This window comes from Malus domestica, chromosome 04, assembly GCF_042453785.1.
Source record: "Malus domestica chromosome 04, GDT2T_hap1".
NCBI classification, from domain to species: Eukaryota; Viridiplantae; Streptophyta; class Magnoliopsida; order Rosales; family Rosaceae; genus Malus; species Malus domestica.
This window is the reverse complement of record NC_091664.1, coordinates 1,012,171-1,034,032: the sequence shown is the minus strand read 5'-3', so window position 1 is coordinate 1,034,032 and position 21,862 is coordinate 1,012,171. Positions and strand designations below refer to the sequence as shown.

The window sequence follows — 21,862 nt, the reverse complement described above, 5'->3', positions numbered from 1 at the left end:
TGTGTATACGAGCAAGAAACTTTGTTCTTTTGATTCGAGCAAGAAACTTATTCGTCCTCCTTAGAAGGAGGAGGCGGTCAGAAGATTGCTGAGAAACTCCATGAAACCCAATGGTATATAAGGGAAGATTGAGGGATGGTAGTTGTATCAGTTTGGACTTTCTGTTACGACCTTCGACGTGTTCTTACAAGTGCTTGAGCTGTTTGCTTTGATGTTTGTCTGAGGAAAACACACTCATTTGCTGGAATTAAAAATAAGTTATAACTAATTAACAAGAACCTCTTCCCCTTTTTTTAGAAAATAAGCACCCATTGTTAATTGGTGCTCAATTTTTTTTTCCATGCAATTGGGGTCACATGATTTTTTTACCTAATTATAGAGACAAAAATCCCAACCAGAGTTTAATTTTTGGAGGAAAAAGAGAGAAATGATCAAAAAAGAAAAAGCGTGCAATAAATTCGTAACTAAGTTGGTTAAGAGTGTTTATTGTTTATAGTCGAGGTTCTAAGTTTGATACAGCCCTTCAGAATATTGCTTGAGTCAAAAAAAGAAAAATATAAAACTAGCGTTTCAATTCGTGTAAAATAAAAACCATTTTGGCCCTAAATCAGTATAGACCTAATTACCTTTGTTTTAATGTTTTTGTAAGATATGGCCCAATTTGTCTAAATGTCTGTTTCAATTCGTGTATAATATTAATATGCCTATCATATATATATATTTACGTAGTATTCAAAATAATGTTATTTTTCATACACGTTTTAATGATTCGTTAAATCAATAAATTATATGTTTTTTAAATTTCCAACGTACTATACATGCTTTAAACACGTACGTACTATTCACATTAATACACGTTATTTTCACATATTTTTCAGTAATACATATAAGACTCACATATTCTACACGTATTTTTAATATACTTTTTAAAAATAAAATAAGTAATTGATTTAAATAAATAAATATTAAAATTAAAAAAATGGCCAAACTTTTCAAAGTAAACTTCTAGCAAAGTTGCCGAATAATACACGTACTATGGTCGTTTCGTATGTTACTAACTACTTTCAACAATGAATTGATTGATCATAAAAGCATAAAAAAGAATCAGCACTGAGCCAGTATTCCGCTTATGACTAATTTCGGCACCCAAGACCTTGCAAAACCTAGATAATTTGGTTCCACGTTAGGCTGATCATCAACAGAATCAGAACACAAACTCAACTAATTAAGCATGTTCAATACAAACTTAACACCACAGAATTCAAGGAAGGAATGCTTTCTCGACTTAGGGACCAATCAAGTCATACAACAGAGAACTTCGAAGATAAAGCATCAACGAAGCTCTTTGGTCCTTTCCCATCAACATTCTTAAAAATATAGACACCAGTTCTAACAAGTTAACTCAACTGAACCTCCTTTTTGCAGCACTCCGTCATGTTGATATATCGTCCTGAAAACAAAATTCAAACGGAAATAAGTTACTTCATCGAAGAAAAAGAACGGGGGTGCGCAATCCATGAACATAAAGAACTCATGACGAATTTGAAGATAGGAACATAAAGAACTCGTCGCCTGTGGTCTGCTGGAAGAAACTGCTAGAGAAGTTCAATCGTGAAAATGATCGAGGGTAATTCGCACCATTTTCAAAAACAAACGAGGACAATACAGGCATATTGAAAATTTTATTAAACCTATCCGCTGTTAACTTTGTGTAAAAATTGGATTCCAAAATCTGAAAAAATGAACGAAGATTGTGATGATGAAGGCAAGAGGAATGTTCTTTAAACTTGCAGAGAGAGTTCGTTGCTCTTAGGGCAGTGTGATGTATTGGATCACACTCATCTTCACACGAGAAGCATGAAGGCATATAAACAAAAGGAATGTAGCCGTTAGGCCTCACACGCTTCACACAAGTCTAGAGCTAACAAATCCCATGTGAGCAGCACATGTTTTCACTTAAACTTCTAATAGAAAAGACAGATCGCACAATACAAGCCATTAAGATGTTTTAATCCCAGTCATACATTGTGACCGAGTGTTCTAGCTAAAACTAAGAACAACACTTCAACTTTTATAGGAAACTTGAAATCCAAGCAAACTTCAATCCTGCAACAAGCTTAATCTCCAACATCTACCTCTTCCCAATTCAGTTTGCGAAAAAGCAGAAAAGCTAAAATAAAAGCATCAGGCCATCTCCAACCGAAGTAGGGCCAAAGGGCTATGTTTAACCCTATAGCCCTGCAAGAAATTATATTTTAATGAACAGTGTCAGGCCATATTTTATACCATTTCCAACCGAGGAGGCCAAACATATCCCTTTCATAAAAAACCATCTCCAATCAAGGAGGCCAAAGGGCCATAGGCCAAACATAATTTATTATTTTAATTGAATTAATATAGTTAATTAAATTAAACTACCATATTAAAATAAGATTTTCGAACATATTGGAAGATTATTGAAAGAGGTGGCCATTTGAAAATTATTGGAAGAGAATAGAATGTGAAGAATTGAAATAAAATGAGGTAAGATACTTGCTGGAAATGGCTAGCCCACTGGTTTGATTTGGTGGTTTTTGGCACGGTGGGGTCCACAAGCCCTTTGACCTGGTCATCAGTTGAAGACGATTTTCATGTCATTTTCAGCTATTTTTAGCCAATGATATTTTGGCCGATCAGTTGGAGATGGACTCAATTCAGCTGCTTTTGAATTTTAGTATGAATTCAACTTTTTCTCACCAATTCAGTTTGAGGCTTTGAGCAAAAGCAGAAAAGCTGAAATAAAAAAGCATTTTAAAGTGTGAATTTAACTTTTTCTCAATAATTCATTGGTATTGTAATGCTTTTATAAAAAGTGGGTATAAAAAAAGTTCAATTCAAACAATGTTTGGTAAACACTTAAAAACAGCTTATTTTCACAATTTTGGGTGAAAAAAAAAAGTTGAAAACATAAAGCAGTAAAAATGAGCTTATTCTCACAACACAGCAGAATCAGTTTTTTATTTCAAAGTACAACGATACTAAACCAGCCTTAATTTGCTCAAAAGCTGAAAAGCCGAAATGAAAGCAGCATTGTAATTGCTTTTGAATTTTAGTGTTAATTTAACTTTTTCCCCACCAATTCAGTTTGATCAAATGCAGAAAAAGCAGTTGAATTTTAGTGTGAATTGAACTTTTTTTTTTTTTTTTGGAAGAAGTGTGAATTCAACTTTAACTTTAAAAAAGCAGCACTACTGCGGTGGGAAAAAGTTGGGCAACTTCAAACGCCTCAACCATTGAAAACTTACGACAAAATAAATAACCATTGAAAACTTTAAAAAAAGCAGAAGTTGCCCAAATAATCTCTTTTTCTCAGAACGATTTCTCAGATTTCTTACAACGCGACATCACAGCGAGCTTACTCTTTCTCTCTGGGAACGACTTCCTCTGCGCTACATTCAAAATTGAAGGATAAGGTAAGATGGGTTCATTTAGGGTTTGAATTTAAATTGTAGGAATTAACGAGCATTACTTTGTTTTCTTATATAATTTATCTTTAAACTAGCACACTTTCTCTCATAATCCCTCAAGTTGAAAGGTGATTATTTTCTCTATTTTCTCCGTTTATTTTCTTAAAATTTTTAAATAAATTTAATTAAATAAAAATTAGTTGATTGATAACTCCTGATATATTGATATATGTTTATATTATATGTCTGTATTTCTATTAATGTAGATGGAAGATGAACGAAGATGGGAGGACTTAAAGATGGACTGCTTGGTGAAAGTATTTGAAAGAGTTGGAGTGGAGTCGCTGCTGTTGGATGTCCCTTTTGTGTGCAAGTCGTGGCACAAAGCAACCCTAAATCCTTCATGCTGGAAAAATCTTGTTTTCCCTGAATTTGAACCCGAACCTTTTGAGTTCGATCCATATCCCTTTTACGATAGATTTCTTACTGAATATCGGGTCGGTGAGGATCGCTTCTCTGTCACTGATTTTATAAAGCTTGTAGTCAATCGTAGCCGCGGAAGTGCTGTTTCTGTCAAGCTACCTGGTTGCTGCACAGATGAAGCGTTTGAGCATGTTGCTAATGTGTAAGTCGTTTCTTCTTGTCTTTTTTTATTTATTTTTTTAGAGTGTGCTATCCACACACCCCATTTTACTTCTCACACATCCCTTGATAATTTTTGTTCGTTGATCTTCTTCAATTCATTCGATCCGACGGCCGAAATTTAAAAAAGTGTGAGAAGCAAAATGGGGTGTGTGGATATCACATCCCAATTTTTTTATGTCTTTTGGTATACCTTGAACTGTTGTTATTTTCTATCTGGGACATGCAACATCCATTGCGTCTAATTACAAAAAGGACACACCCTCTAGAAAAATAATTTAGTTCTACATATAATGGTAGGGCTCGCCTCTCTGTTAGAGAATGAGAATGTATCACTTTTGCTTCAATTTCTTCGACATGGATTGCTTATATACTATTACTTTTTTGCAGGTGTCCTGACATTGTGATTCTGGGTTTACCCAGATTTCTGCTGTATGGTAGCATAAATGTAGAATTAATTGGAAAGTTCAAATGGTTGGCGATACTGTCTTTGGGCTGCTGCCACAAATTGGAGAATATACTTGCCGTGGTTAGCGTCCGCTGCAAGTTTCTTCTTCATTTAATCTTGTCGAATGCAAACGTTGGAAAAGATGAGGCAACGGCGATTGTCAACTTGGTGCCTAATATCAAGCGGCTTACCCTGCATCGGGCAAACATTGATAGGGACAGTCTCGTCGTTTTACTGCAGGGCTGCAAAGATCTTGATTATTTGGATGCCAGTGATTGTATTGGGTTTAATGAGGACGATGAGGAGATATCTCAGCTAGCTTCCAACATTAAGATGTTTATGTGCGAGGGATCAAAAGAGCGCTCTGAAATTTCTGTTGCTATGGAAGCTATGATGTCGGAAATGCAGAACTTTGATTTCTCTCAATTCTCTACAATGTTTGCTGAGGTTGATGGTGATGAAGAAGAGGTTGACGAGGAGGTTAATGAGTGAAGGAAGTTCAACACCAAACATCTGATGATGTTCTAAAATATCGCACATTAAATTATATAATTTGCTCTAAACGTGAATGCTTAGCATATATAGTTTGTAAAATTATTATCGTCCAAAATCCCTATTTCGTTTAGGGGACTGTAACTTGTGTTTATACTTATGAAGATATCGCATATGTTAGACCTATATTTCCAATTCATTCCATTTAGACACACAATTAATAAAACTACGAGCATTCCAATCCTGCTGAACAAAAGTTTAGCTAAAAAGATAAAAGTTAGTCATATGATAGATGTTCCCTCCCCGACTCTCGCAAAGCGGGGAGCCGTGTTGACTTGGGTCACACGGCTCTTCAGAAAAGTTTTACTTCATTACGACTATCTCTTTCTTTCCTTTAGATTTAGGAGTTCCTAAATGACTTTTTATCTTAGGAGGTGTATAGAGAGCGTGATTGGTGTTCATTTTTTATTGATGGACAACTCCGCTATTGACGAATACATACGAGTCTCATGCACTATTATTATGACCACATTATTAGAGAGTGTGTCAGCAAGTATGACATTTTTTTGTGTCTGAATAGTATCGTTTTTACAATATATAACATGTATGTATGGAATTTTTTGACTTATTATCTCATTTTATTTTTATTACTCTAACAGTAAAAATTACAATGCACAAAATATAAACTGAAAAAAAGAATTGAAAAAACGAACACACCTTCACTGCTCAGGTATTCGATTGTTAGTCTGATTGTGATTTCCATAACAGATTAGGAAAACAAAATTGAAAGAAGTAAGTTACCCAACTCGCAAGGAACTTAACGGCTAGTATTTCCAATTCCAATTCCCAGTCGGATTTGGAAATAGCCACTTAAACCTATATATCTACCCACCAAACCATCACAATCCCTTCTCTCTGAACAATTTTCATCACAACCCCAATTTGCTCAAATCGATCGCGTGCCCCTCTCTCTCTCTCTCACAATACAGAATGAAGAAAATCGGGTCGAAACGCAAGCTACAAGACGAGGAGTTTTCACAGAGTGGAATGCGCAGAATTATGGCCCCAAAACGTCCCCAGACTCCTGGGGAGATGGAGGGGGAGTTGAAAGAAAAGAGACAGAATATGCGACTGGAAAATAAAGAGATTGACGATAAGTCCCATTTTCTGTGCGCAAAAGTTGAAGAAATATTTAATAGTGATGTAGACAAGTATGTCGAATTCCTGGAGCATCTGCACCAATATTCCCAGAAAGTTGTAGACCTGACCGAGTTTCTAAACATAGTCGATGACTCGGTTCGTGCCGACGAACCTCTCATGAACGAGCTTGAAAGTCTCTTGGAGCGCTGCGAGGAGGCCCAGAAGGAGTGGCCGAGCTGCTCCAGGCCGAGCAAACGTCTGAAAATTTGAGGATCATTGATTTTTTATTATTTTATTATTTATTTTTTGTAGTTACTTCCACGTAACGTTCATAAACTCTTCTGCATCGAATTTTGCATCCTAACCCTTTGATTATCTCACTTGAATGGGTAAAAAATTCATTTCAAGCCTCAAAGTGTCAATTATGTTTCAACGGCTTCAAGGATTTATTTTAGGAACTTTAATAAAAAAACTTATGGTACTGTTTATTTTAACGAAAAATCACATTTTTACATTAAAAAATCAATTCTGTTACTATTCACTTTATCTTTTATTTTGTCTTTATTGTTAAAACTCAAGGTTTTCAAGTTCTTTTCATTAATTTTCCTTCCCAAACAATACTTGGATTCTTACATGTAAGAAATCATGCCTTATTGAACGATGATGGCGATCATCATTACTGTTTATACAGAACCATTCATTCTTTAATCATCATCATCTCTAGATTTCTCTCGAATAGGAGACTGTTTTGGACCAAGTTCAATCTTTGTCTTTCTTGTGCTTCAAATACATTTAACTTTTGAGAAGATGGCTAAATGTTGAACACAGCGTGTCATGTGACAACATTTCACATACATTTAACTTGTGAGAAATGATTTTCACCTCCGTCTTTATCCCCTTATACTCCCCTTGTTTTCAGCCAGAGATTGAACAAATCCACGGTGAATCAAGGGAAAGAAACAAGCAATGGAGTGCCAGAGGAGAAAAAGGAAGCGAGAAAATTGTTTCCCTTTAAAACTTTACACACACCGATTGACATAAAATAAACGCATGATTAAAAAATTAGGAAACCTAATGAAAATAACATGAAAATTTTGAGTTTTAACTATAAAAACAAAATAAAGAGTAAAGTGAATAGTACCCGGATTGATTTTTTAGTGTAAAAATATGGTTTTTTGTTAAAGTGAACAATACCGATAACATTTTGTTAAAATTCCCTAAAATTTTTTGCAGTACAACATTTTCATCTTAAAATACCATCCATACAAACTGTTTGGTGGAGAGTGTTAAGTACTGTGCTACAAACTGAGTAATATAGTTTTACGAGTCCAATCCCCGCTTTAATGACAACGTTGAATATTTGTCGTGGAGCAACAAATACTACCACAGATTCAAAGGGGAAAAAAATTTAAAGGAAATGTGAAGCTTCTGCAAAATACCACTGATTCAAGTATCCTTTTGCAACCTTTGACAGGCAGTAGACATGTAAGACCCTTTCAAGCTGGTAGCTCGAGCTTTACGCTGTTCTTCCAGCTGCAGAACAATAAAAGGAAGTCAGCGTTTCGTACAACTATACCATATGCTACTGATATGAAGAAAATGGCTAAGCTTATACCTCTGGAAGTAATAGTAGAAGAAATCAGCATAGAGCAAAGTCTGGATAATCCCTGCGATCCAAGCTGTAGGAACAGAAAAACGGCATAATTGAGAAGTGCGCATTAAGCAAAGACATAAGAAGATACAACAAGAAGTGGTATTTAGTTGAAGTGAGAATGTATGACAGATCACAAGATAACACGTCCACAGAGAGAGAGAGAGAGAGAGAGATCATACTTATCCAGTGGACATAGTGTTCCTCAGTAAAGTAGCGATAAATCCAGTTCAATATGTATAATGCTCGATATGCTCTGTAATAAGAGATTCAAATTACGGTCACATACAGCATAAATATGATGCTGGAAAACATGATGAGCATGAGAACACAACAAAGCATTGTGATAAAAGAAAAACGTATAATGTATCAAATACAATCTTATATATAGGGGAACCACAGTTTATATTTCTGAAGTACCACACGCAAGTCAAAAGTAGTTACTACCCAAGAAGGAAAACATATTGCCCTGTTAAGTTATCAATGTTTCTTGTCCTTTGCAACAGCACCAGTTGAGGAAGTATGGCAACTGCTTCCAAATATATGGAAAACGTCCACATCACCTGCTCAATCAATTTAATAAAAGCACACAAGAATGTGAGCAATGTGAAAAGAACGGTATTTGCTCTGTCATAATCTCAATTGATACTTTTACTGCAAACCTGAATGTGGTCAAACAGTTCGACTAGAACATGAACAACATCGAAGCCACAAAACATAGAAGATAAAAGGATATCATCAAATTATCCAATAAGAAATAAATGGAATTAAATAGATACCTCTTTAAAAGTGAACTTCTCATTTATAACCAGGGCCAAAACAAGACAAGGGAGCAGAAGAAATAAATGGCGGAATGTGTCTTGGTCCTTATCATATGATCTCCGAACAACCCTGTGGCGCCTTATGTACCAAACAATTGAGAAAGAGCTACCCAAAAATATCAACTTCATCACAGTATTATAAAACGAGACGTAGGTAACAAAAATATCCAAATAGCGGGTTGCAAAGACAAGAGCATAGAGTTCTTGAGTCTTCAAGGAAACACCTGAGCAGAACAAGCGAAGTAGAACTTAAGAGACAATACAAGTTTCAAGCAGGCATTACATACTAGATTAGGAGCGAAAAGAATAGGACATTACAATTAATTATTAGATACTCGACAATCAATTTAGCATATGATGTACTGGATGCAGTCAAATGTTTCAACCTATTTTAAAGAAATTATTTTCCAATTTGGTGGACGTTTAGGATCACGTGATAATTTGCATACACTACATTAATTCATGCCCCTCCATATACATCCTAGAACCCCTCATATAGGTATATCTTTGTCCTTGGTCCTTTCTCCTTAATGAACCGGCCAAGCACCCCTCATACACATACCTCTACGCCATCATCCCAGTCCGATTGTGCAAACTCCTTATATGAATTTAATAAAATCTTTCACTTACAAACTCATACAGAACCCTAATTGTGAAGAAGCTCTTTATAATCTTGCAACTTGTGTTTCCCTTCAGACTAAATAATATGGTCCACATGACTACAAACATCAACCACATGACCTCGTCCTTGATATGCCTAGTCAGTTGCACTGCAGAATTTCTAAATCTTTTAGTTTTGCATCAAAAGTTCACTTCGAAGCACCCATTGTTAATTGGTGCTCAATTTTTATTTCATAATGTTTACAACTAAGTCAATCCAATTTTGCAGAAACATTAAACCCTAGATCTCATAATGTTTAGCTTAAACTAAGTAAACTCATCCTCCAGAAATCTAGAAAACTCAGACATGTAACCCAAAACAGCGAAAACAAAACGAAAATGCTTCAAATTTTTCCTTGTATTCCGCCATTTCTCAGCAACCAAACAAAACCCAGAAAATGAAATCACAAAAGACGACTAATTGGGAGCTAAATTCACAGAAATTGAAAAGAGGAAGAGGAAGCTAACCAGAACAGGATTTGATAGTGTGGATCTTGAGAAGCAAAACCAGAACGCTGGCCAAATGGGTCATATCCCCTGCTAATCTGAATATATTCATCTTCTCTCTTTGATGGAGGAAACTTGAAAGTGTGGGGGTTATGGGGGTGTTTGGATCAACTGGATAATATTTTTATCCGATGCGTTTGCAGATCTCTCCTCCCATTTGATCCACCTCCCACAAAGAATGGGTTTCTTCTTCGACTATATTATTGATTTCGATTCTTTCCTAATTTGCGCTTTCCTGGATTTTTAGGACAGCAAGAAGCTATATAGATGAGCAAATAGTAACTGTTAAGAAATTACCAAAAGTAAAAGGAGAAGAAAAAAAAAAAAAAAAAACGGACCAGATCCCTTCCTCCTAATTTACCAAATTAGAAAATTCGTGCTGCTAAAATTTGATCCAATAACTGAAGTTATTATAATTTTTAAAATAAGCCTCTACTTGTAGTCGTTGGATCAAATTTCAACGGTACGGATTCCCTGATTTAGTATATTAGAATGAAGAGATCCGGAAAGAATCCCTTTCCGGAAAAAAAAAAAAAAAAAGACAACCTATGGATTTGTCCAATATCTCTCATATTATTGGAAGGGAAACAATAAGGCCAACTCTAATTGAGAGGGCTAGAGCCTAACACGTTTTGATTTGGACAAAACCCAACTCTAACCAAAGGTTCGACTAAAAATTGATGAAGCTCACCAAGCCAAAATATGACCAATGGGGCATCAGGCTGGCCAAGTTCAGGCCATCTCCAATTGAATGTGCTATCTTTAACCCTTGTTCAGATTATATACAATTTCTAACCGAATGGGGCTATTTTTTAGCCTCCTTAATAATTTATTATTTTAAGTTTGTTCTTTAATTTTATCGGTTAATTAAATTAAACTATCATATTAAAATAAGGTTTTTTGACATATTTTGAGAATCACTTGTCGGTAAATGTTGTTTTACGTTTCATGTTATTAAATATTTTAATTTTACTTGCATGTTAACGACTTAGACATTAAAATGAGGTAAGATAGTATGAAATTGTGAAAATAATGTGAGAAATGGTGTAGAAATGACACACCCCGACCGAGATCGAGGCATGCTGGCCGTCACATGAGGTGACGTAGCCATGTGCACAATGTGAAAGCAATAAAGATAAGAAACATACGAATAAATAAAAAATCGAAAGCTACTAATGTGCATTAATAAACAGGAAGTGCTAGAAGTGAGATATAAGTGTAAATACTCCTAATCAGAGCGTAGAAAGTCTAGGTACAGTCCAATAGGACAAGTACTAGTTATACAGTACCAACAAATGTCCTACAATTATTTAGTTATGTCAGAACTACTGAATTCCTAACACACCACCAACAGACAGTCAACCTAAAACCTGGAGGGGCGTAAAACAGAAAATGTGAGTGGGCAAAAACAAATGTTTTTCAAAATCATTTCATTATTAAAATGCTCTAACCCATCGCCGTAAAACATGTATAACTTTTCCCAGAGATAGAATATACACATATGCCTAAATATATATAAATATCTCAATTCAAATCATGCCTCACATAACATATTCCTAAGTATGCCATGCTAAGATATAAACAGAATAAGTAATTCAGGTGAGAATAAATTTATGGAAAATAACATATTAGCCGAAATCCCCTGCATAAGTCTGTACGGCTGAGTTCATAGCTCATTATTCAATCTAGCCGGAGTCATTACAATGACCTATACGGCACTACACTGCACATAAGTCGGAACCACTAAAAGGGTCTGTACGACAAGATTGGGTGTAATATAGTTATGCTCAATACTACGCTCTCATGATAGTTGCGCCATAAATCGCTAGTCACCTACGAGTCGGAACCACCTATGATGGTCTGTACGACAAGACTGTGCACCTAAATTTGATCCAATTTGAGCATATGGTGCGGGATGTGACATTATAAACAGGCATGTGCCATATCTCTGGCTAAATCACAATCACCCTAGGTGTAGGTTTATGAGCTCTATGCTTCTCAAATAATCATAACCGTTATTCACATTCACAATTCATAAACTCACCTGGGCTTACTTGAGCGTCCACTGCACCACAATTATATATTATGCATCATATACTAATTCATATACGAACTATAAATTTATATGCATGGCATTCAAGGCATACTTTCATTTAAACGCATTTTCTGGGAAAATATCAAGTATATAAGTATATACTGAAAACCAAAAGCCCACTCACTAGTATGTCGAAGGGTTGTAGCCCCCGAGTCGCCCTTGACCGCGCTCGTCATCGGGATAAGTCTCCCCTATATACGAAACAACTATAAAAACGCTACTTTAAAGCACATAGACAAAACTAGCTAATAACTTCTCATACATTGCTCAAATGAGGTGTATAAATATACCAACGTGATCTACACAACCTCACGAACGTCCCCATATTTTTAGAATAATTTTTCATGACCCCACGCGCCCTCATGCGCCGGCCAAGGCACGGCAACACGCGCCGCCCACGCGCAGAGACCCTAACGGAATCCCTTAACCCTGTTAGGAATATTCCGTTAAATAATAACAGAAACCATTAAACTAACCAACGCCGTTAGGAATATTCCGTCAAAGTTGACGGAATATTCCATCATCCCTTAACTCAGAACTTCGACGACCGTCGCCAGCGCTGGAAACTGGGAATTTCTTTAAACCTTCATTTCACGTCCATTTCTCAACCAATTTGCATGAAAACTTAACCCAATTTAAAGCTTACTACAAATAGAACACAACCATACCTTTTAAAAACCCTAAAACCCACAGAATTCGCCGTAAAATTCCTCGATACTCCGGCCAAACCTACAACTCGTCGAATCTCAACTTTTCGACGTCCAAATCACTTCATTTTTCTTCTCCGAGCTTCGTGAGGATGGTCCAAAACTTCCTACAAGCTTTAAATCACCTGAAACGTCCATAATTTCGACCATGTGAACAATGCTCTAATCAGGGTTTTCTGGTTTCCACAATCTCGACGTTAAAACTACTCCAAGACTACTCCAAACCGTCAAGGAAGTTAGAATAATACCTTTTTGAGTCCTCAAACTTCCTAGGTCGCCCACAATCACGATCAAGACACTATTTACTGCGCCGGAGCTTATGAAAACTCAGGGTTCCCGACGTCCTTTCTTAAAAACAAAGGTATCTCTCGACTCCAGAGAACACAAGGGACAAAGTGGTGATCTTAAATGGTTTGATCCGTGAGGCTTTGATGTGGTTCGAAGGGTTGTCCGTACAGTTGTACGGATAATAAGGGAAATTCCGAGAGGAATGAGAGAAAGCACACGGGTAGGAGAGAGAGGGAGTGTTGGGGTGTATGTGTGGTCCAAAATTGTCCACTCCAACCAACCAAAATAACAAAACAACTTGACTTCCAATTAGCTCCACACTTAGGAAAATAACTTGGGACTTAAACTAAGTCATGCACACACCACTACCCACGTTTAAGGGTAAAACCATCATTTCACACCGTCGAATTAAGTAGTTCGAGACGGGCTGTAACAAGAAATGTCTTAGGTATTTATAAGAAAAAATTATCTTTTTTATTTTTTTAATTTCGTCTTTGAAAAAAAAAGGTCTACATGACGTCAGCTAGCAGCACAGCTAGGCCTAACTTTCAGGGCTGGTTGGTTGGCTATGTTTGCCTAGCCCTCTGGTCATTTGGCTATATTTTGGTCCGGTGGGTCCCAAATTTTTTGGCCCAGCCCACCATTAGAGATGGGTTTTGTGTCAAAACAGACTATGTTTTGGCCTATAGCCCTTTGGCCAGCTTGGTTGGAGATGGCCTTAGCCTAATAGCCAACCTATTTGCTGGGACCCAGCACTAGATGCTTCAATTTGCCATTTGATCCAACGCCCATATTTATCCCAAGGCTCCAACGGCTTTCTCACATCCTCTTCACCTTTTTTATACTATTTTATTTCATTTTAAATCCAAATTTTTGCATTCTATTCACCTCAAACACTTTTTTATTGAAAGAGTTATGTTTAGCCTCTTCGCTTGGAGATGATATATAAATATGACTTAACATTGTTCATTAAAAAAAATTCTTGCACGGCTATAATTTTGAACTGGATTATGTTCATTCGTTTGGAGATGTCCTAAACAATTACGGACGTGCTAAACACTTACTAACACAGCTATACATGTATTCTTTTACACATTTTCAATAAGACAAGCAAAATTCACGTATTTCATACATATTTCTCATTTGGTTTTTAAAAGAAAAGAAACTTGCCCAAAATTCACGTATTGCATACATATTTCTCATTGCAACCCTATTTTGAATTGTGACAGATGGAATCATAGAGCTAGGGTTTGAAGTTGGCGTAAGACGAGATGCTAAGAATGAATACAAGTTGCGTCGGGCGATGAAGGATTCAAAATGGAAGACATTACAGATTGGCAGAGAAAATTTGAGAAGAAAATCGCACAAGAACAGTGTTTGGTGAGCAAGAAAATGAAGGAAAGTGAGAGAAAAAGATCACAATAAGTCGTTATACTCCGACGATTAATATCATGTGAAGTCGTGTAAAATAATCTTTGTATTTCATAAAATCAAAACTGAATATGTTCAATTGGTATTTATGCATAAACTTAGAGTTTCAGTATCAATTCGTACATTAAAAACTCAAATATTTCAACTTCTAGTTCACCATTATTAGAATTAGAAAAAAGGGAAAATTAGGTTCACATCCTTCTTTTTGTTACTCCATTGATTAAAATCCTATTTATTTTCAATTTTTGATCAAGGTCCTTGGGTATTAATAACATCATTAATTATTTGAATAATAAAATATTTTTAGTTTTAAATATATTCCTTTAGTGTTAAAAATGTTACAATTAGTATATTTATATTTATGGCTAAATTTTTTATCATATATTTTTATTTTTAGTTTGTACCAATTTTAATTTGCAAATATTTTTTAATTTGTACCAATTTTCTTTTCATTTTTAATTTGTACCCATATATTAGTTTCTTTTTGTGCCCATATTTTTTAAAGTTTTATTTGTGTTTGTACCCATTTGTATACCATTACGTGACATTGTATATTTAATCAATGATAGAAAAATTACATATGGTATATTTATGTTTTATGCCTAAACTTTGTATCATATATTTATATTTTTAGTTTGTACCCACTTTTAATTTGCAACATTTTTTTTTTAAATTTGTAGTATTTTCTTTTTAGTTTTATTTTGTACCCATTTATTAATTTCTTTTAGCACCTATATTATATTTTTAAAAATTCATTTGTACTCATAATTTTTAATCTTTTATTTGTACCCTAATTTATTTATAATGTACCCATTCTTCTTTATTAATGTACCACTTTGTTATATGTGAAATGTACCAATTTTTTTAACACTATGGATACATTCTTTTGCCATTTATTATTTCTTATTTTTACATAGTTTTTATCCATTTATTCAATTAAAATGTTTGAATTTTTTTATTATAACCGTGTCTAATAGTATTATAATGAGGGATTTTAAATTTATAGGATTATAAACCTCAGAAAATATCAAACAATTAATGTCAAAACTATAAAAATATAAATATTAATAGTAATATAATGATGTGTACAAAGTCAAGGGACCTTGATCAAACTTTGAATACTATTAAGGTTTTAATCAAAGAATGTTAAGGATTAGGGGCTGCAATCAAATTATCCCTAGAAAAAAACTACGAGGAGGAGAGAGAGTGAGTGAAGAAAGCGGTAGAGGTCTGGTCATATATGAGTTAACGGAGAGATACTCTCTTGAAACCAATACATGTTATCTCAATAATACTACTGATGATATAAATGTTGTCATGAATTCAAATAAAACATCATATAATCGTTAGATAATTATCACATGGTGTCACCGGTTACAACAAAGAATCTCTCAAGTTAGACTTTCTATTTCAGCTTTTTAGTTTTAAATTATTAATGGCAAAACAAGATTTCCAAAGTTTGTTGGGTGAGGAAAGCAAAAGTGATGGGTGCTACTAGGAGCTCTCGATCCCATACCTAAAGACTAAAGCAAGAAACCCACTGTAACAAACTATAACAAACTGGTTACAGCAAGAGAACCATATCACCTCAGGTCCTCAGCACTGATATGATATGGTGTGTGGCTTGTGTCATGATTGTTTGGTAGAATTACACAATTCTTATCAATACTCGTTCGCATTTTACGAACTCTGTAGTATACACGAAATTTCGTGCAAACCAATAAGATAAGACCATGTCCATGTGTATAGAAAAATTTGTGTGTTAATAGATGTCTAGGTACAACATCTCTTGAAAATATTACTCTATTAAATCGTCGACATTTCCTAACACACAATTTTTTTTTTAGGGGGCGCGGAATTTCTTCAATATTTGGTTAATTTAAGCGTGGTGAACACTTAATTTTGGACTATATTGAAATTTGATCAAGGACCATCTAGCTTAATGCTGAACAAATTCATATCACGAAAAGTGTTATGTGGTCAGTGATTTTCGAGTTTGGTAGGGAAGGAATCGACGCTCGTTTTGTGTTTGGTATTTCTCAACGAGCTTGAACTAGCAACACGAAAATCTTTGAGTATTTGGTGTATGGTTTGCCAAAGAGGTTATCTAATTTCAATGGCTTGAACTTGCTTCTTTTCTGAATGTTCTCTTTGCTTGAATGCGAGTCTCATATTTAAGAGAAGGAATTGAGCTAATTAAACACATGTTAAGGAACTTGAATAATTTGTGATGATTTTACATTAGTGATGTTGGGCTTTTGAGACTTATTTGGTTGAATTTGGATTTTCCTTCGTTTTGGGCTTTTGGCATTCATGATCCATGAGTAAATCTTGGGGTCATTTAGTCAGTTTAACCGCACCTATTAAAGGTTAGAAAGCAAATTTTGTTGAACAGGTTAAAAAGTAAATAAAATTAAACATAAATATTTTGAAATGTCATATGAACTTATACATATTTTTCAGTTTGTCATATGAGCTAAAATTTTACGCGACTTGTCATATCAAAATTTTCAAAATTATTAATTTGTTATCCCACCCTAACTCCGTTAAGTTTTCTATCTAAACTAATCACGTGCATTACACATAACTTGTGCTCATGATTATTCCCGAATTTTGACCATTTTTACAAGTTTTTATTTTTATTTTTATTTTTATACAATAACATATTTACACTAGAAGGTGGAGGAATAAATTGGCATCGGACATTTGATATCCCTTTCACAAGTTATCTACTTCTCTTTGGTACGAACCCAAAATTTTGGCTAAGAAAAAAATGTCGTGTTTTTTCAAAAACTTTATAGTTAACTACTAAAAAAGTGTATTAAGCTTACTAACATAGACTTTAACTAATTACAAGCCTTGAGAATTCAACGAGGTCCATCGCATTCTTAAAAAAAGGAGTTGAAATGTTCAAAACAATCTCGAAGTGGCATGGCGCGAGTTAAAGGGTTTGAAATAACCTTGAAACCAAGTCATGTGCCTTTGCACATTACTTATTTTGGTTGAAAAACTTAGAGTGAAACGACAAATTAATAATTTTATAAATTAGATGTGACAAATCTCTTAAATTTTTAATTTATATGACAAATTAATAAAAGTGTATAAGTTCATACATTTTAAAAATAGAAATAAAAACCTAAATGTAAATGGAAAGTAATCTCAATCCAATGCATACATAACAATTCAGATACTAATTAGTTAACATAAATCAAGCAAGCATAAACAACTATATATAACATGTGTTCATACAGAAACAAAAGAAGCCTCGGATTGAAACTGACAAAATTGTTAAATATAAAATAACTGCTAGTAACAAAATTATTAGTTTCTTAAAAAGAAACTCCAAACCTGTCATCCTCTTCATTTCATTGAATCCGGTTGCAAATGTAGGATTGTTCCGCTAAATAAAACGTTCATTTTTCTTCCGTAGTATCTAAGAAAATTGAACGCTCTTTCTCTCCTTAGCGGAGTTTAGAATTAGATACATCGTTTGTATTAAAAAAAAAACAAATCAAAACCGGCCATATTTTCTTTGTCTTTGTCTGTTTGACTTCTAGCTTCAACATAGGAAGCCTTCAATAATTTTGTTGGGTTTCTGTTTTTGTTTTTTATTGGAAGACGTGTTGGGTTTCTATTTCTATTTAGGATAGAACTTCACTGCTGAACAGATCAGAAAAAATTAAAATTTAGACACGTGTTCAGTCGTGATTAGTTATAAGCAATAGTTGCTGCTGATTTTTCAGCGGCGAAGTCCAGTTCTTCTATTTATATTTGAGTTTCGTTTCTGTTTAATTCAAACAATAATAATAGTAAAAATAGATGGGTTTGTTTTTGTTTCCACCGCCCAAAATTGCAACCTTTAATCTGCTGCTTGTGCTGACTGTGAGTCCCGTGAGCTTCACGTTTGTCAATGGAGGAATACCGACAACCCTCGAAGGACCCTTTAAGCCTGTCACTGTTCCTCTCGACGACAGCTTTCGAGGCAATGCCGTTGAATTGCCGGACACTGATCCTCGAGTTCGAAGAATCGTCAAGGGTTTCGAGCCTGAACAAATCTCTGTCTCTCTCTCTACAACCTATGACTCTGTCTGGATATCTTGGATTACAGGTCTCTCTCTCTCTCAAGCTTTTGTTCTTTTGTTCTTTTGCTTTCCTTGCCTTGTACTTTTGGTTGGATATGTTGTTTCCAAGTTCTTATGCAGATTGAGAGTTTTTAATCTAACAAATGAGTTTTATATTTAGTTTTCACATTTTAGTGAGATTGTTTGGAGGATCTGTTAATTTCGTGTCGTAGTCACGATGGCCAGAGTGAATGTATTATGTACTTCCACCCATGCATGCGAGTTTGGATACCCCTTTCCGTAGTTTATGTTAGATTATAAGAAGAATATTAAAGGATGGAAATGTTACTTCTTTTGGTCTTTGGATGGGCATGTTTTGGGGTGGACTTGAGCATTTTAATGTTGTACACCAAAACCATTGAGTTATGTAACAACGGAAGACTTGACGGAAACTGAACGCAGTGACGTTCTAGAATTCATACAACGTACCTAATTGTTGTTGTTGTAAACGAAAACTATTGAGTTATGTAGTTGCATGATGAATTGAAGACTCTCAAATCTATCTCATGATCGAATTTGCAGGGGAATTTCAAATTGGAGACAATATAAAACCGTTGGATCCGAATAATGTTTCAAGTATTGTTACATATGGAAGGTACGGATTCCCTATGGATAACCAATCAACGGGGTATTCCCTTATTTACAATCAGCTGTATCCGTTTGAAGGCCTCCAAAACTACACTTCCGGAATTATACACCATGTTCGTCTCACAGGTACGAATCAGTCTTGAATCCCCTTATGAATAATTTTGTATCCTAAAATATGAAATTGTTTTATGATCTGCTCCTTAACATATAGTTGTATCCATTGTTTAATCGTTTAACTTTATTCCGTATAAGTTAAGATTCATGATTTCGAAATCAAATTAACAAAATCATCAAATGATACGCGTGCATGTATGTCCACGAACGCTCGTCTGAATTTGCTTTTGTTTGGACTTACGGATGTATGATTTTGTATGCAATTCTCTAAATATTAACGGGTTTGTGCAGGATTGAGACCCAACACTTTGTATCAGTATCAATGTGGAGATCCTAACATTGCAGATATGAGCAAAATATCTTATTTCAAGACTATGCCAGTATCCGGTCCCAAGAGTTACCCCAGAAGAATAGCTGTGGTTGGGGACCTTGGCCTTACATACAATACTACATCAACGGTCGACCACTTGTTGGCTAACGGACCTGATCTTATGTTATTGGTTGGGGACGTTACTTATGCTAACACGTACCTCACAAATGGCACTGGGTCTGATTGCTACTCTTGCTTATTCTCGCAAACTCCTATTGATGAAACTTATCAGCCTCGTTGGGATTACTGGGGAAGGTGAGTTTTTCTGTGCTTTATTTTGATGAGGGAGCACCTGGTCATTTTTCGCACAACGTACCTAATTGCAAAATTATGGTATGTTTGTTATCAGGTTTATGCAGCCGCTAGTGTCTAAAGTTCCAATGATGGTGGTAGAAGGGAACCATGAGATCGAAGAACAGGCTGGGAATCGAACATTTGCTTCTTATAGTTCGCGATTTGCATTCCCCTCCAACGAGAGTGGATCATCATCTACATTGTTTTATTCATTCAATGCAGGCGGGATACACTTTATAATGCTCGGTGCTTACACAGCCTATCACAAATCAGGTTACTGCATCTGCTTTCCCAAAAAAGAAAATTTTCACTTCTTTCGCATGGTTATTAGTTAGGGACATACTAAGATGACTAGGTTTTCTCTCACAGACGATCAATACAAGTGGTTGGAGAAAGACTTGGCTAAAGTTGACAGAAATGTGACTCCTTGGTTGGTAGCAGCATGGCACCCACCATGGTACAGCACCTACACGGCACATTACAGAGAAGAGGAATGTATGAAAGTTGAGATGGAAGACATACTGTACAAGTATGGTGTTGACATCGTCTTCAACGGCCATGTAAGTGTTTAGTTTGAGCAAAGGAACTTGTTTTTGAAGTCCCCAAATACGTTCCAGAATTCTTAGTGGTATTAACAGTTTCCATTATATGTGCTTTGTCAAGCTGTTGAAAAAATATGAGAGTTACTTCTGACTGTTTGGAAACAATTAATAAACAGGTTCACGCCTACGAGAGGTCAAATCGAGTGTATAACTACACATTGGATCCCTGCGGCCCTGTTTACATCACAGTTGGTGATGGTGGTAACCGGGAGAAGATGGCAATTGCGCATGCTGATGAACCCGGAAACTGCCCAGAACCATCTACAACTTCGGATAAGTTTATGGGCGGCTTCTGCGCATTTAATTTCACAAATGGCCCAGCAGCAGGAAAGTTCTGTTGGGACAAGCAGCCTGAATACAGTGCGTATCGAGAGAGTAGCTTTGGCCATGGGATTCTAGAGGTACTTCCCTTTTCTCTTTGCTATGAAAACACAAACTCTTGACAGTATTACGGATAAATTATTTTCATATTTAAGTCTTTCTTTAACAAATTGCATTCAGTTTTTAGTACTATGAACGTTCATTTTCACATGCATGGAAACTAATATTCCGAATCCACGTTGAGCTGCAAAACTAGAACTTCATTAAACTGTGAAATCGTAATTCTGTGACCGCATCAACTGCTAAGGTCTCGACTCCTGATGAGTGCTGTTTAGAAAAACACTACTCGAAGCCGACTTGAAAAATGTCTGCATTTGTGTAGAAAAATAGATCCATCCAATGCAATTTGTGTAAAATTACGCGGTTACAGGATTAAGAAGTATTTCTGTGCGACTTGCAGGTGAAAAACGAGACTTATGCTTTATGGACTTGGCACCGGAATCAGGACATGTACAGCACCTCTGCAGACCTAATTTACATTGTAAGGCAGCCCGATAGGTGTCCGGTTACAGACAACGGTGCATAAACAATGGCGAGCGGGAAACCGAAGGACGTTATTGAATAATATCATAACAACAGATTGGTTCATCCCTACATTTTTGTAATACTTCTGCAGATTTCTAGTTGTGAGCCCGTGTCTTCAACTTGTGGACGACAGGGTTAAATTATCTTTCACACAATCTAATACAATTTCTTCCAATAAAATTTCATTTCTTCTGTAATCCTCCAGCCGTTTACGTGCATAGCAAACCACAATTAATAGATGCGTAGCAAACCACCATTGCAGCTTAGATTAAAAACTGATAGGAACTGATAGGTGAGTAGCGAACCACAATTGTAGCTTAGATTAAAAACTGAACTGGCTAGTACTGACCAGGGCCGGTTCTGAGATTATTTGTTTTTACAAGTAAGACTTCGATAAAATAACACTTAGAAAAGCACACCAAATTTAATAATTTAGAAAGGATAATGTTAAGAAGACTAAATTTGTAGACAAAATATGTTAAATTAAATGACATGGAAGTTGTTGATTGGATTATTATTCAAGGGTTGATTAACGTGCT

At 35.5% G+C, this 21,862-nt stretch overlaps 3 protein-coding genes across 3 annotated transcripts; 2 read left to right on the top strand and 1 right to left on the bottom strand.

Annotated features, from left to right (window-relative positions):
• The first annotated feature begins 3,271 nt into the window (after positions 1 to 3,271).
• On the top strand, positions 3,272 to 5,214 carry LOC103411580 (F-box protein FBW2-like). The gene is made up of 3 exons (XM_008350207.4): positions 3,272 to 3,452; positions 3,713 to 4,071; positions 4,479 to 5,214. Exons 2-3 carry the CDS (start codon positions 3,713 to 3,715, stop codon positions 5,026 to 5,028), a joined length of 909 nt encoding a protein of 302 aa, XP_008348429.1. The 5' UTR covers positions 3,272 to 3,452; the 3' UTR covers positions 5,029 to 5,214.
• Positions 5,215 to 7,359: 2,145 nt separating this feature from the next.
• Positions 7,360 to 10,189, bottom strand: LOC103411579 (ER lumen protein-retaining receptor). Its single transcript, XM_008350206.4, has 6 exons — positions 9,769 to 10,189; positions 8,599 to 8,864; positions 8,267 to 8,382; positions 8,002 to 8,075; positions 7,784 to 7,847; positions 7,360 to 7,701 (listed from the first exon to the last, which is right to left on the bottom strand). Exons 1-6 carry the CDS (start codon positions 9,857 to 9,859, stop codon positions 7,665 to 7,667), a joined length of 648 nt encoding a protein of 215 aa, XP_008348428.1. The 5' UTR covers positions 9,860 to 10,189; the 3' UTR covers positions 7,360 to 7,664.
• Positions 10,190 to 18,019: 7,830 nt separating this feature from the next.
• LOC108170640 (purple acid phosphatase 15-like) lies at positions 18,020 to 21,520 on the top strand. Its single transcript, XM_029100768.2, has 7 exons — positions 18,020 to 18,436; positions 18,972 to 19,163; positions 19,443 to 19,776; positions 19,871 to 20,088; positions 20,185 to 20,375; positions 20,534 to 20,818; positions 21,199 to 21,520. Exons 1-7 carry the CDS (start codon positions 18,148 to 18,150, stop codon positions 21,322 to 21,324), a joined length of 1,635 nt encoding a protein of 544 aa, XP_028956601.1. The 5' UTR covers positions 18,020 to 18,147; the 3' UTR covers positions 21,325 to 21,520.
• The last annotated feature ends 342 nt before the right edge of the window (positions 21,521 to 21,862 follow it).